General features: G+C 52.4%; 1 protein-coding gene across 1 annotated transcript; it reads left to right on the forward strand.

Moving 5' to 3' along the window:
• The first annotated feature begins 9,605 nt into the window (after positions 1-9,605).
• LOC142819566 (chemerin-like receptor 1) lies at positions 9,606-10,635 on the forward strand. Its single transcript, XM_075907555.1, has one exon. The coding sequence runs from the start codon at positions 9,606-9,608 to the stop codon at positions 10,461-10,463; it is 858 nt and encodes a 285-aa protein (XP_075763670.1). The 3' UTR covers positions 10,464-10,635.
• Positions 10,636-16,462: the final 5,827 nt, after the last annotated feature.

Genomic DNA, 16,462 nt, shown 5'->3' on the forward strand with positions numbered 1-16,462 from the left:
GAAAAGAGCGTCTACACTGGCAGGATGCTTTTCCAGAAAAGCCCTTTTTCCGGAAAAGCGTTCGTGGCCAATGTAGACACACTTTTCCGGAAAAAAGCCCCGATCGTCATTTTCGCGATCGGAGCTTTTTTCCAGAAAAGACTACAGGCAGTCCCCGGGTTACGTACAAGATAGGGACTGTAGGTTTGTTCTTAAGTTGAATCTGTATGTAAGTCGGAACTGGCATCCAGATTCAGCCGCTGCTGAAACTGATCAGTTTCAACAGCGGCTGAATCTGGACGCCAGTTCTGACTTACATACAGATTCAACTTAAGAACCCCAGGCATCCCCAAGTCAGCTGCTGCTGAAACTGATCAGCGGCTGATTCCAGGAAGCCCGGGGCAGGGGTTTCCTGTAGTCAGCCACTGGTCAGTTTCAGCAGCAGCTGACTTGGGGACACCTAGGGCAGAGCAGCTGGGGTGCTGCTGGATTGATCCAGTAGCGCCGCCGCTCCTCGACGCTACTGGACCAACCCAGCAGCACCCAAGCTGCTGCCCCAGGCGTCCTGATTCAGCCGCTGCTGAAACTGACCAGCAGTGGCTGAATCAGGACGCCTGGGGCAGAGCAGCTGGGGTGCTGCCGGGTTGGTCCAGTAGCGCCCAGAGCGGCGCTACGGGACCAACCGGCAGCTCCCCAGCTGCTGTACCACAGGCGTCCGGAGCAAAACCACAGAGCACGGGGGCAACGGGACAGCCCAGAGGCGCCATGGCTGTCCTGCTGCCCTCGGGCTCTGCAGACCAGGGGGACGGGGAGCAAAGCAGAGCAAAGCCGCGGAGCACGCGGGCAGCGGACAGCCCAGACGCGTCTGGGCTGTCCACTGCCCGCGTGTTCCGCTGCTTTGCTTCCTCTCCCTGGTCTGCTGGAGACCAGGGAGAGGGCCCCGTTCGTAACTGCGGATCCGATGTAAGTCAGATCTGCGTAACTCGGGGACTGCCTGTACTGGGCTGTCTACATTGGCCCTTTTCCAGAACAGTTTTCTGGAAAAAGGACTTTTGCCTGAACGGGAGCAGCATAGTTTTTCCGGAAAAGCAGCTGATTTCTTAGAGTAGATCGTCAGTGCTTTTCCGGAAATTCAAGGAGCCAGTGTAGACAGCTCACAGCTTATTATGGAAAAGCGGCTGATTTTCCAGAATAAGTGGCCCAGTGTAGACACAGCCCTAGGGAAATCGTTTGTCCTAATCTCCAACCTAGACCTCCCCCACTGTAACTTGAGCCCATTGCTCCTTGTTCTGCCACCTGCCTCCTCTGAGAACAGCCTCTCTCCAGCCTCTTGGAACCCCACTTCAGCCTCTCTTCATAGGTCAGGTGCGCCAGCCCCCTCGTCATTTTGGTCGCCTTCCTCTGGACTCTCTCCAATGTGTCCAAATCCTTTCTAGAATTGCGAGGGGGCAGAACCAGATGCAATACTCCAGGGCTACATCTACATTGCACATTCTTGCGCAAGAAGATATGCAAATAAGGCGTGGTGATGAATATGGCCACACCTAATTTGCATACCTAATGAGCCACCATTTTTTCACAAGGGACTTTTGTGCAAGAAGGAGCGGTCTACACTGTTCCTTCTTGAGGAAAAACCCACTCTTGTGCAAAAGCTGTTCTGCCGCTTATTTTCAGGCAGAACAGCTCTTGCGTGGCGGTGGGGGTTGCGCACGAAGGAGCAGTGAGGACTGCTCCTTCTTGCGCAAAAGCGCCTTGTGCAAATATGGCGGCTTGATAGGTATGCAAATTAGGTGTGGCCATATTCATCGCCATGCCTCATTTGCATATCTTCTTGCACAAGAATGCACAATGCAGACATAGCCCAGATGTGGCCTCCCCAGTGCAGAATAAAGGGGAATATTCATGTCCCTAGATCTGTTGACAATGCTCCTCCGATTGCACAGGTAACGTCTCCCTGGCCTCCTCCCGCGGTAGAGCCCCACAGGGCAAACACTGAACAGCTGGAGCCCCCAGAGTCTGTCTCTCCCCCGCCTGGGCTCCTGGCCCTTCTCTGACCCCTCCTCATGTAGCCAAATTGTCCCATTTCACTATTGGCATCAGGAGCCCAGTGCAATGAATGTAAAACATTTGCCATGAGGCCTTGCTTCTGTTGCATTCACATTGAGTGACACCTCCTGCCTGCACCACAAACTAAGTGGTATCTTCTAGTTACAGTGTGAGCCTTTGTCTGACACTCTCTGCACAACTGTGGGTGTGAGTGGAGGGGTGGGTGTGAGTGTGACAGCGTCACAAACGCCCAGGTGGTCAAGAAGTGGGAACCTCAAAGAGAACCAGGAGACACCCATTGCGTCTGCGGTGGAATCGAATGAGCAGCGCTGGGGACTGGCAGAGACCCCCCGAAGTGAGACAAGCAAGACAAACACACGGGAAACCCGACAATGGCCATCAAAGGAGAATCACGGAAAACCCCGAGATTCACAGCTCCTAGGGGTGGAGGCTTCCAGCGTGACACTGCTAAACCCACCCGGTCCAAGGGGAACTTGCACAGCTAAGAGGGGGAGCTCTGGCCAGTAAACTCTGGGTTAGGTCCTGCGAGCCGAGCCCCAGAGGACCTCAAATCCCAATCGAAGTTCCTCACTCCGTCAGTCATGCTGGCCAGTGAGGGGGACGTCAGTCACGACAGACTGGTAACTACACACCATCTGCAGGACGTGTGTGCACGTGTGTGTGCGTAAGTACGTATGCTGCTTTTCATGTTGTATTCTCAATAAATGCGGCACGTTGCCTTTTCCCCTGAAAAAGATCCTGTCTGCTTCTTATACACACAACATCAGTCACTCAGCTCCCTGCTGGGAGGGAGAGAGGGCACCAGAGCTGGACAGGGGATCACAGAATCCCAGGGTGGGCAGAGACCTCAGGAGGCATCGAGTCCAGCCCCCTGCCCAAGGCAGGACCAACCCCAACTAACCATCCCACCAGGGCTTTGTCCAACCAGGACTTAAACACCCCTAGGGATGGAGATTCCACAACCTCCCTAGGGAACCCAGCCCAGGGCTTCCCCACCCTTCTACCAGGACCAGATCCAGGAGGGAAACCCTGGAAACTCCCTGCTTCCAGCGAGATTCCCATGGGGATGGGTCCCAGGCTGGCCGGAGCCTGGCTGCCCTGGGGGCTCAGGCTGAACCAGAACGTGCCCAGGCCTGGGGCCTGCAGGTGACGGGGTTGAGACACAGGCTGGTTGGAGGCCGGGCTGTGGTTCGTGTGGTCTCTAGCCCAGCGCGAGGGTTTCCTTAGCGCCGGGTAACCCGAAACGTGGGCCAGGGCTGGGCCCCTGCACAGAGGTCCGGCTCAGTATGTCCTGCAGCCGACTCCCAGCCGTGCCCTGGTCTCTTGCCCAGCCAGGAGGGGATGGGCGGGTGCCAAGTGCCAGTTGGCATCTCTGTTCCTGTGTTTTCTCCTGTTGGTTTCAGCCAGACGGGGGTGTCTCAACCCCGATGCTCTGCTGGGGACCCGTTGCCTGCCCTGGGGCGTAGGCCTGCGAATGCAGCCCCCTTGCTGGGCTGCGTGGGGGGAGTGTGTGATTTGCAAGAGGTAGCCATGGGGGCCGGAGGCCTTCTAGACTTTGCAAACATGATCAGACTCAGCTACGGTCTGTGATCTCCTGTTGCTGTCCCTCACCAGATACACCCACTGGCCCGGCTTCCTGCTGCCGCCTGAGCTAGTCGGGGTGAGCTGTGGTCGTTGCATCAGGGACCCAGGAGAGGGAATCACAGGACACGGGTGGGTCCGATCACGTCTTCAAATCCTGGCCGGCCTCTGACTCCGACAGCTACATCACATGTCACATGAACTGCTAGCTCCCCCTGCTGGGGGCTTGCAAGGTACCTGCCTTAGCAGGCCAGGTTCAGGGCAGGTAGGCAGAGTCCCCAGTACAGTGTCGCTGCATCCACCCACATGTACCAGAAGAAGACACAGGAAAAGAGACACCAGCTGGTACTCACCCCCCCTCCCGCCCACGCACACACATCGCTGCTGGCTGGGGAAAGAGAACAGAGCCCTGCTGGGAGTTGACTGCTGTGATGGATGGGAGGGGCCCTACCCTTTTCTAGACCACCCAGCATTCAGGAACTAAGGGTATGTCTACACTAGCTTGTTAGTTCGAGCTACGTAGGGTAATTAGGGCAAGCGGAGTTGCAAATGAAGCCCAGGATTTAAATGTCCCGGGCTTCATTTGCATGTTCCCTGGCACCTCCATTTTTAAATCCCCCTTAGTCCGAACTCCGTGCCGACTGCTACACACCGCACGGAGTTGGTAATTCGAATTAAAGATCCTAATTTGAACTACTGTTACTCCTCATTCCACAAGTAACATTCCTCATTCCACGAGGAGTAATGGTAGTTCGAATTAGGATCTTTAATTCGAACTACCTACTCCGTGCCGCATGTATCCGCGGGCAAGGAGTTCGGACTAAGGGGGATTTAAAAATGGCGGCGCCTGGGAACATGCAAATGAAGCCTGGGATATTTAAATCCCAGGCTTCATTTGCAACTCTGCTTGCCCTAATTATACTACCTAGCTCGAACTAACGAGCTAGTATAGACGTAACCTAAAGGGCTAAAACCAGAACTGCGGGTGTTGAAGAAGTGTTGGCAGGGAGCCCTGAGAGCCAATGGAAACAGAGTGGGAGAAGTTTGAAACAAAACACATTTTTGCCTTTTTCTGTTTTTCCTGTGTGTGTGAGAGTTTGGAGCAGGAGCTGGGGAGGGAGAGAGATGGACTGAACCAGGAACAAAGGCCTGGATTGGTTAGCGATATCTGTGCCTAAGGTAAGGTGGAATCCTGGAATAAAAGATATGTAAGTGAACAGAGAATATTTAGTTGGACATGATCATGTGATTTTCTTTATTTTAAATTTGGTTAAACCAGTGTTTCTTAAACTGTATTCCGTGGCACACCGTGTGCCGCAAGGTGGTTGGAGGGGTGCCGGGGAGAACAATAGAGTTCAAAATGGCCACCCGTAAAGGGATAGGTGATCTTTTGCTCAATAACTTCCCCCCCCGACCTTCTTTTTTTTTTTCTTTCGGTCAATAACTTTTCCCCGGCCCTCCACCTGCCCCTACTTTTTTTTTTTCGTTCAACAAAAAAAAATCCTTGGTGTTCCTCATACAAAAAAGTAATTATTGTTTGGTGGGCCTTGGTCTTAAAATATTTAAAAAACACTAGCTTAAACTTCTCTGTGCTAACCCCCTCTCTCCTCCCTGACCACGGTAAGGGTATGGCTACACAGCAGGGCAAACATCAAATTAAGCTACGCAACTTCACTTACATCAATTCTGTAGCGGAAGTCGAAATAGCTGAATTTGGCTTTTGGCATTGTCTACACAGGAGGAGGTCAAAGGAAGAGTGTCTTACCCTTTGTGAAATGAGGGATAAAGGAGTCAGAGTAAGATGTCTTGCAGCTCACCATTATTTTGAAATAACACCTTTTGGTGTGGATGCGTTGTTTGTTATTTTGGAAGAACGCCCGTTATTCGGAAAGAACGCTGCTGTGTAGATGTACCCTAACGGAACTGAATCCCACCTGAGGTCAGGGAATCTGTGACCTTTGGGAGTGACACAGAGTTTCCAAACACCCCAAATCTAGAACTCAACCCAGGTAAAATCAGGTCCTGATAGGCTCTTGGCATTACTGGCTTGAAGAACTTAGAAGTATCGAACCACAAGGCCATTTGGAGACCACAAGGGTCCTTGACTCTCATCCTTGCCGAGGTGATGGATTTGTTGCGTCCATTCTCAGCTCAGACACTTTTGGTTTTTACACAATATCGGGGATTTTTATTCTCTGAAATATATATTTTTAAAGCCACATTTGCTTCATGCCAAAAAGTTGCATTTCTACACAAGGGGAGGTGGACAACGTGCGCAGAGGGGGCGTTCCGAGGAGCAAAGTCAGACACATGAGACCCCTTCCCTGCCCCTCTGAAGCCAGACTAACATCCCAAATACTCTTCTTGCTGTTAAGTTGCCAAAGGAGCTGGCTTTGGAAATCTCTTGTGATGGAGAACAGCTTTCAAGGGAGAGAAAAGTAAGACTGGAACAACTGAACAGACAGAAAAAAGAACCACCCACCCAAACCCCAGTGGAAGAAGAGACCAGACACAGGCCAAAAGTTTTATATAAAAAAGGAAGGAGGCTGCAAGCGTCTCTTTCCGTGGATAGATTGGGGGTGGGGGTCAGGACTCCTGGGTTCCATCCCAGACTCTGCCACCAAATTGCTCAGGGAAATTGGACAACTAACATTATGGCCTTGTGCCTCAGTTTCCCCTCCACACATTTGCCTGTTCACGGTGTGAGCTGCCTGTGGCCAGGTCTGGTGGGTCTGTGCAGTACTCGGTGGGATGGGCCCCAGAGCGAGGAGGGGTTCTGAGCAGCAGCCAGCGTGAGGGGGCACCTGACCTCTAACAGGGACCACAAATAACTTCAACCAGCTGCACCAGAGGGGGATATGGGGAGGGGCTGGGGGCAGCAGGAAGGGAGAGATCCAGGGGATAGTGGTGGGAGGGCAGAGTGAGATCCTGTGGGGCAGCCAGAGGGTTTCCCTCATTTCCTTACCTGTGTCTTGGGGGGAACGCAGCGTCTCAGAGTCAACCCCTTGGCCTAGGCCCCCAACGTGACACGTCCAGCTCAGCCAAACTAGCTCAGGCGGCAGCAGGAAGCCACCCTGTGGGATTTGCTTGGGGCTGAGCTAAAAATAGGGGGGAGATCACAGGACGTGGCTGGGTCTGGTCACTTCTGCAAAGCCTGCAGGCCCTTCAGCACCCACAGCTACGTGCAGAGCTCACCCCAACTGCAATCCCCCGCCTCCGCCCCCAGCTGGGCCCAGCAAGAGGGCTGCATTTGGCTCCCACATCCGAGGGAGGTGGGCGGATCACCGGCACAGAGCATTGTCCCCCACTAGGCTACCCCCATTTGAACAGCTGCCTGCTCCGGGGTGAGCCAGTCGGGGTGAGCTGCAGGTATCGCGCTGGGGCCTGAGACAGGGGTCGGCTCTGAGACGCTGCATCCCCCCAAGACACCGGTAAGGAAATGAGGGAAACCCTCTGGCTGCTGATGTGTCTCTTCTCTCCCCCCGCCCCCACCAACACCACTGCCACCCAGGTCTGCTCCTTTCCTTCTGCTCCCATGCACTCTCCACATCAGCTTTGGACAGGGCGAGTTGCCTGGTCCAGCACGGACCCACGGGGAGAAACAGGCTTGGCCACAGTCAGCTCACGTGCTAACGTGAAACAGACAAATGTTTAGAGGGGAAACTGAGGCACATGGTCTACCATTAGCTGTCTCAGCTCCCTGAGCACTTCAGTGGCCAAGTCTGGGATAAAACATAGGGGCCCTGACTCCGCCATTATGTACTAAAGTAGATGCTTGCAATATCCCTCCTTGAAAAAATGCTGCTGTTGTTTCAATCTCACTTTTCCCCACCTCGGAAGCTGCTTTCCATCATGGGAGGTTTTGAGAGGAGGGTTGTTTGGTGGGTTTTTCCTGTTCCTCTAACTCAGGCATGTCAAACTTGAAGCCCACCAAGGGCCGCACAAAGGAAAACTAACAGCTTTCATGGCCACCAAAGAAAATGTACTTCCATTGGAGTCATAATTATTTATTATTATCGATTACGGTTTAGGAATATTAACATATTTTTCAGGTCTTGTTTGAATATAATACAATAATTTGATGTGTAAAATTTTTTATTTGCTCATAAATAATATTTTTTAATTTACATATAAATTGAAGGTACTTTTTAATTTTTTTATATGATACATAACTTGTTTTGTTGAAATACAAGCAAGTACGGACAGTGGTTAACCAAATAGAACAGGTTTCTTTGAAAATTTGAGATACTTTGTAAGTTTGAGATTTTGCATAAACATATAATTATGCGTGCGATTGCAAAAAATGGACATATATTTATTGATATAAAATTAATATAATACATTTTGTGAATTTATTTGGGAATAAATAAATAAATAACAAAATATTAACAGAATATCCCCATCCTCTCCCCCAGAGCCAGGCACCCCCATACACCATTTGTAACCCAATCCCCTTCCACTCCCCCAAACCAGGCACCCCCAGCTACCCGCAACCCACTCTCACCCAATGACTCACCCCTCAGCCATGCACTTTCAGCCCCCCCCCCAACCTGTTCTAACCCAATCCCCCTCCCAGAGCCAGGCACCTCCAGCTCCCCCCTCCACCGGCTCTAACCTAGTGCCTCAGTTCCGGAGCCACCGCCACTGTCACCAGGCGCTTCTCCCTCTAGGCGCTGAGCCGCGTGCACTAAGTGGCCGGCCGTGAGCAGACCGGGCGAACGGCTTAGAAATGTGGCTCCTGCTGGTTCTTTAATCAAACAGCTGTATGGCGCGGGTTGGAACCAGCAGGAGCCATGTTTCTTTAATCAAAGAGCTGCATGCGGCTTGAGAACCATGGGTTGGCCACCCACGTTAGAAACAATGTAACCGGGCGGCTGCACTTCGATCATTTATAAAGATTTAGTCGGGGGCTGCAGAAATATTGATATGACGGCTCTAACGTATCCGTGCAAATAGTCCAGACGGCACAAAAGCCCCACTTCAGAATGAAGAGTCGGGTGGAAGAATCACTTTGAAAAATTCATGATTTTAAACAAGAGGGGAACGATCGCTCATTAAGTTTAAAAACCAAAACCCAAAGATGGGAATCACCAGCTCCCAGGGCAAAGTCACAGCAAGAGGATTTGGGAATTTCAATGAGGCTGTAGGAAGGGTGGGGTAACCTCTCAGTCTGTCTCCACATCTCAAACACCCCGCGCTCCATTGTCCACCTCCCCTTGGCTTGAAATCCAACTTCTCTGGAAGAAGCAAACGTGGCTTTGAAAAATATATTTGTGTTAGTAAAACAAAACAAAAAACGGTATTATGTAAACCCCAAACCGTGGAGGCCGAGGACAGACACGACACACGCTGCACTGCAGCAGTGATGTTTGCCCTGGTGGTGTCCGTGCTAACCGTATGGCTCTAACCTTCAAAGGTTCTCAAGCCAGTGGTGACAGTGACCTACAAGGACCAACCCAGCATGTGGGAATCTTATAAACAAGGGGTGGGAAACCTAAGGGGGCCAGATGCAGCCCCCCCCCCATTCCCCAGACCAGTCCTCAAGATTCAGGGCTCCCCCCAGCATTGGGGAGCCCAGACTGGTGCTCCAGCCTCCTTCCCTTCCTGTTGTCATCCCACATGGCTGGAGCACACAAAATCTGCCAGACTGGGCCCCCTTAGGCTCTGGTGAGGGAGGGGAATATGGGGAGGGTCTTTCTCCTTCTCAGTTGGGGGCCACTTCAGAGAGGGTTGGTTGGCTTTTTTTTTGGCTTCTCACTTCTGCGCAGCCCCCGACTGATTTTTCGGTGGGGTCGGTGGCCCTTGACCCAAAAAAACGTTCCTCTGCCCAGTGAACTCTGAGAAGATTAGAAACTCTGTGACTGTCTGCCTCCCTTCAAGCGCGTTGAATTGCTCTCCCTTTCCTCAGTACAGCGTCTGCCCTGCCCTCCCTTAGCCCTGAGGAGGACGAAGATAGGGCAACTGGAGCTTCTCTGAGAATGATGATCCTCCCACACTTCTTCTTGGTGCTTTGTGGCTTGGCCTTCCTCGCCGGGGTGCCGTTAAACGGCTACGTCCTCTTCATCAATGGCTGCCATATGCAGAGAACTGCCAGCACCGTGTGGTTCCTGAACCGGGCTGTGTCCGATTTCATCTTTATCCTTTGCGTGCCCCTCAGATTCATCTTCTTCCTGCATTTAGACTGGGCCAGGAGGCTGAGCAGCACCATCACCTCCCTGCACATGTTCTCCAGCGCCTTCCTCCTCACGGCCATCAGCATCCATCGCTGCATCCTCGTGGCACGGCCTCAGTGGGCCCAGAAATGCCGCACTCCCTGCCTGGCCTTCTGGGAGGGTCTGGTTACATGGGCCCTGTCTGCTGGGATCAGCTTGCGGTACAGTGACCTCTTGGAATCCCTCTTCCCACCTGCCAGGCCCAGCATGTACTTTGGTGTGGATGAATATAAAGAGAGGATGAAGGGCATTGTGATCCAGTTCCTGGTCGGGTTTCTGATCCCATTAGCCTTGAATTTGATCCCAACCTTGTACATTGTTCTAGATGCCAGGCTGAGAAGGAACCAACTGATTCAGTCCACCCAGCCACTCAAGATCCTTCTCGGCTTGATCCCGACCTTTTTCCTCTGCTGGCTGCCATATCACATCTTCTTCTTCCTATCGATTTCAGATCGATTACATCTATATTTCTCTGGCATCACTTTTCCTTATTTCCTTATGTATTTCAACTGCTGCCTCACCCCCATCTTCTACCTCACCATGGAGGAAGAGTTTCTGAGGTACCGGCAACATGCACCAAACCCTCATGCCACCGACCACTCAGGGCCAGAGCCGGTTGAATAGGGGAATAGATGGAACTGTCGATATTGCTATTCTCTTACTCGTATCTTCCTCTTGACCCCAAAACTGTCTTTTTGAGCAAGAGAAATGTCCTTATTGTTGGTTCCGGGACCAGCTGCTCCAAGAAGCAGTCATATAAGGTCTCAAGAACCCCTCTCTTAGCATCTCGTCCTGTGGTGCCTTCCACTACAGTTTTTATCTGAGTATTACCATGTCCTATTAATCATCCTCAGTCCACCAAGTTTCTGTGATGCCTATTGCATTCATCTCTTCATTTACTATGAGGCACTCTAGTTCACCTACCTTATTAGTTAGACTTCTAACTTTTGCATATAAGCAACGATAAACAGCCACATTTTAGCTGTCTGCCAGTACATGATGTAACTGAATATGAGATTTTTCAAAAGAACCTCTGAGAATTAGGAGCTTAACTCCTATAGACCTAACCAAGGGAATTTGCCACTTTTTAAAAACTAGCTCTGTTTCCTCATTGCCAAACTTGAGCCTTCAAACCTCATGAGCAGTCTCCTGCAGCATGATGAGATTGGTTTGAAAAGGAAGACATTTGGGTTCTTCTATGTGCCTTCTGGTTTTGTGGGTTTTTTGTTTTTGAACGGGCCTGCGCATTTCAAAGTTTTCTTGCAATGAAGAAAGAAAGAAAGAAAAAAAGAAAGAAAGAAAGGATAAATTCCTACCTATAAATCTGATTCCAGGATCTAGAGCTTTGAGAAAACCAGCAAGCAGCACAGTGAATGCAGCCAATAAACTTTATGAGTCCGTGATGCTACAAAACTCTGCCAAAAGTTTCAGAAAACCAGAAGTTCCCAGATCTGCTTTAGAAGCCAAAAGGGTGAGGTGATGTTTAAATATTGGGGACTTTAAAAACAAGGCGGGAGGTTCTGGCACTTTGTACCTTCAAACAGCGCTCTGGGGCTCCCATATTCATAACTGTGATATAATTCCAATGTATTTTGTACTAGGGATGTAAAGGTTAACCAGTTAACTGGTTACCCAGTAACCATACGCCTTTCCAACATGCATGCCAGGTAACCAGAGGCTTTGACCAGCAGGAGCAGCCCCATTACTTTCCATGCAGTGAGCCGGTTCTGGAGCCACCTCCTACCCATTGCTAGTGATTAACCTGGTTAAACAAACCATTTAACTGGTTAGCAAATGAGGGTTTTACATTCCTATTTGGGCTCCCAGACCTTGTGGAGGGACAACGGAGCCTTGAGACAGGGTGCAGGGTTCCTCAGCACCCACCAATGTATCCTACAGGCAAGGGAGGTTTCTCTGAGCACAGACCGGGGGAGGGGATAGCTTTATGCCCCGCACAGCAAAGGATCTTTCCAGCCAACAGGGAGAAGAGGTTAAAGAGGGGAATTAAGAGCATAGAATCCAGGAGCTGGCAGAGCCCTCAGGAGGCGTCGAGTCCAGGCCCCTGCCCAAAGCAGGACCAGCCCCAACTAAATCAACCCAGCCAGGGCTTTGTACAGCTGTGATTAAAACACCCCTAGGGATGGAGATTCCACCCCCTCCCTAGGGAACCCAGCCCAGGGCTTCCCCACCCGCCTATGGAAATCGTTTGTCCTAATCTGCAACGCAGACCTCCCCCACGGCAACCTGAGCCCATTGCTCCTGGTTCTGCCACCTGCCCCCTCTGAGAACAGCCTCTCTCCAGCCTCTTTGGAACCCCCTTTAGGGACTTGCAGGCTGCTCTCAGATCCCCCCTCACTCTTCTCTTCTGCAGACTGAACAAATCCCTCAGCCTCTCCTCGTAGGTCGTGTGCTCCAGCCTCCTCGTCATTTTGGTCACCTTCTGCTGGACCCTCTCCAATGTGTCCAAATCCTTTCTAGATTTGCGAGGGGGCAGAACCAGATGCAATACTCCAGGGCTACATCTACATTGCACATTCTTGCACAAGAAGATATGCAAATAAGGTATGGTGATGAATATGGTCACACCTAATTTGCATACCTAATGAGCCGCCATTTTTGCACAAGGGACTTTTGTGCAAGAAGGAGCGGGCTACACTGTTCGTTCTTGAGGAAAAATCCACTCGTGTGCAAAAGCTGTTCTGCCGCTTATTTTCAGGCAGAACAGCTCTTGCGTGGGGGTGGGAGTTGTGCAATAAGGAGCAGTGTAGACTTCTCCTTCTTGCGCAAAAGCCCCTTGTGCAAAAATGGCAGCTCGTTAGGTCTGCAAATGAGGCGCAGCAATATTCATCGCCGTGCCTCATTTGCATATCTTCTTGCACAAGAATGTGCAATGTAAACGTAGCCCAGATGTGACCTCCCCAGTGCTGAATGAATCCCATGATCTGTTGGCAAAGCTCCTCCGATTGCACAAGTAATGTCTCCCCCGGCCTCCTCCAGTGGCGCGGCCCCGCACAACAGACACTGAAAAGCCGGAGCCCCCAGAGTCTGTTTCCCCCCAGTCTGGGCTCCTGGCCCTTCTCTGAGCCCTCCTCATGTACCCAAATTGTCAGATTTCACTCTTGGCCTCTGCATCCGAGTGCAATGAATGTAAAACATCCTGTAGGACTTGCTGATGAGTCTGCCTGCGTCTATCTCACCCCCGACTCCCAGGGTCGGAGAACGTTTGCCGTGAGGCCTTGCTTCTGTTGCATTCACATTGCGTGACACCTCCTGCTGCCCCACAAACTAAGTCGTGTCTTCTAGTTACAACATGAGCCTTTGTCTGACGCTCTCTGCACAACTGTGGGTGTGAGTGGAGGGGTGGGTGTGAGTGTGACAGCGTCACAAACGCCCACGTGGTCAAGAAGTGGGAACCTCGAAGAGAACCAGGAGACACCCATTGCGTCTGCGGCGGAATCGAATGAGCAGCGCTGGGGACTGGCAGAGACCCCCCAAAGTGAGACAAGTAAGACAAACACATGGGGAACCCGACAATGGCCATCAAAGGAGAACCACGGAAAACCCCGAGATTCACAGCTCCTAGGGGTGGAGGGATCCAGTGTGACACTGCCAAACCCACCCGGTCCAAGGGGAACTTGCATGGCTAAGAGGGGGAACTCTGGCCGGTAAACTCTGGGTTAGGTCCTGTGAGTCGAGCCCCAGAGGACATAGAATCATCATCGATGGGCCCCGGTTCCTCACTCCGTCAGTCGTGCTGGCCAGTGAGAGGGACGTCAGTCACGACAGACTGGTAACTACACACCATCTGCAGGACGTGTGTGCACCTGGGTGTGCGTAAATGCATATGCTGCTTTTCATGTTGTATTCTCAATAAATGCGGCACGTTGCCTTTTCCCGTGAAAAAGATCCTGTCTGCTTCTTATACATACAACATCAGTCACTCAGCTCCCTGCTGGGAGAGAGGGAGGTCACCAGAACCGGACAGGGGATCACAGGATCCCCGGGCGGGCAGAGACCTCAGGAGGCGTCGAGTCCAGCCCCCTGCCCAAGGCAGGACCAACCCAACTCAATCAACCCAGCCAGGGCTTTGTCCAGCTGGGACTTAAACACCCCAAGGAATGGAGATTCCACCCCTCCCTAGGGAACCCAGCCCAGCGCTTCCCCACCCACCTACCAGGGGCAGATCCAGGACGGAAACTCTGGAAACTCCCTGCTCTCAGCGAGATTCCCGTGGCGATGGGTTCCAGGCTGGCCTGAGCCCGGCTGCCCTGGGGGCTCAGGCTGAACCAGAAGACACCCAGGCCTGGGGCCTGCAGGTGATGGAGGCAGGACGCAGGCCGGCTGGAGGCCGGGCTGTGGTTTGTGTGGTCTCTAGCCCAGCGTGAGGGTTTCCTTAGTGCTGGCGGGGCTGGAACGTGGGCCAGGGCTGGGGTCCCTGCGCAGATGTACGGCTTGGAATCTCCTATGGCCGACTCCCAGCGGGGCCCTGGTCTCTTGCCCAGCCAGGAGGGGATTGGAGGGTGCCAAGTGCCAGCTGGCGTCGCTGCTCCTGGGTTTTCTCTGGTTGGATTCTGCCAGACGGGCTGTCTCAGGCCCTGTGCTCTTCAGGGGACCCATCCACCTGCCCCGGGGTGTGGGCCTGCGAATGCAGCCCCCTTGCTGGGCTCTGTGGGGGGGGGGGAGGCGTGTGGTTTGGGTGAGCTCTGCATGTAGTCGTGGGCGCCGGGGGGCCTGCAGGCTGTGCAGGCATGACTGGGCCCAGCCACGTCCTGTGATCTCCCCCCCGCTGCTGCCTCCCCCCAGCTACAGCCCCACATGTGTGGGGGAGATCACAGGACGTGGTTGGCTCCAGCTCTGTCTGCAAAGCCTGAAAGGCCTCCGCACCCAGAGCTACATGCAGAGCTCACGCAAACCACAAACTCCCCCTGCTCGGCCCAACAAAGCCTCTGCCTTCAGCAGCCCACATCTGGGGGAGCGGGCAGGCCCCAAGCACAGAACATCGGTCCCACCACCCCAGACAGCCGCCAGGAAGACGGTTCCCTGCTCTGGGCTCAAAGAGTCCGGGTGAGCGGCAGGCATTCATTCAGGGACCTGGGACAGGATAAACCCTGAGGTGCCACGTCCCCCCATGACACAGGTAAGGAAATGAGGGAAAGCCTCCGGATGCCTCAGTGGGTCTCCTTTTACTCCCCTCCCCACCACCTCTTGGGTCTCCTCCTTTCCTTCTGTCACCATCCACTCCCCTCATCGTCTCCAGACAGAGACGGCTGAACTGGCTTTGTGGGTCCTGTTTTCATAGGCCTTGGGTGCCCGGACCCTGACAGATTGGGGGTCCCAGTGGGCTTAGTGCTGCAGGGACCCTAAAGGAGAAATGGGCCTGGCCACACCAGCTCACACTCTCAACAAATGTATGGAGGGGAAACTGAGGCACGGGCCTGTGATGTGATGTGTCAAAACTCCGTGAGCAGTTAGTGGGAGATTCTGGGAGAGAACCCAGGAGTCCTGACTGCCTGTCTTGACCAGTGAAATAGACTTCTGCAGTAGCCTTCCTTTAACAAAAAACAATCACTCCCTTGTTTGTCGTGGTTGATTGTTACTGCTCTCTTCCTCCTCTGTGTTTTCTAGGGCGGCTGTTTTTGTCTTTGTCATTTCAAGCTCCACCTTTCTCCTCCTTGGAAGTTGCTCTCCCTCACTGGAGGTTTCGACTGGGGGAGGAGGGGCATTTGTTTTGATGGGGATGTTTCCTCCTCCTCTAATTCATCCCTCCAAATGCCTCAAATATACAGAAAAACTGCACTTCCGAATGGGAAGAGGGAGAGAAGACTCGCTTTAAAATATTCTTGAAAGGAAAGGTGGGGAAATGATCGTTCGTTAACTCTTCAACCAAAGACAGGACTCACCAGCCCTTCAGAAAGAAAAATGCAAAAGGATTATCTGGGAATCGCAGTCAGCCTGTGGGGAGTGTGAAACATTTAATATTTCTAGACAAATGGGTCTAGGATCTAGGAGATTAGAAACTCTGAGTCTGTCTCTGCCCTTTTCATGGCTCTTCCTCCCTTTGCTCAGAACAGCGGCTGCGCTGTCCCCACCCAGTCCTGAGGGGAAGGAGAGGATGTGGTGTCAGTCTCCAGGAATGGAATTCCCAGCTCTTCCCCTGATGTTGGAAGGGACGATCTTCATAGAATCACAGAATACAGAACTGGAAGGGACCTCGAGGAGTCATTGAGTCCAGTCCTCTTCCTTGCTGGGGAATCGTTGAAAGGTGACGTCCTCTTCATCACCAGCTGCCGAGTGCAGAGGACGGTCGGCGCCGTGGAGCTGAAAGGCCACTAGATTTGAATCTCCTATTGTCGGTGACACATTGCTGTTGGTGCAAAAATTAGCTGAGACTGCAGTTGAATAGGGGAGTTCAAGATACTTGGTGTTACTTAACGCACATCTGAGATTAGAACCGGGTCATAGCTGATTTCATCTTCATCGTCTGCCTGCTCCTCAGATTCATCTTCATCTTCATCCCCGACTTAGACTGGGCCAGGAGGCTGAGCAGCACCATCACCTCCCTGCACATGTTCTCCAGCGCCTTCCTCCTCACGGCCATCTGAATTAAACCACTAGTTACCCCT

The sequence above is a fragment of the Pelodiscus sinensis genome, chromosome 24 (assembly GCF_049634645.1).
Source record: "Pelodiscus sinensis isolate JC-2024 chromosome 24, ASM4963464v1, whole genome shotgun sequence".
NCBI lineage: Eukaryota > Metazoa > Chordata > Testudines > Trionychidae > Pelodiscus > Pelodiscus sinensis.

Bases quoted from the DNA above. Each gene is read 5' to 3' on its own strand.
- LOC142819566 (XM_075907555.1), top strand. From the start codon at position 9,606: ATGATGATCCTCCCACACTTCTTCTTGGTGCTTTGTGGCTTGGCCTTC.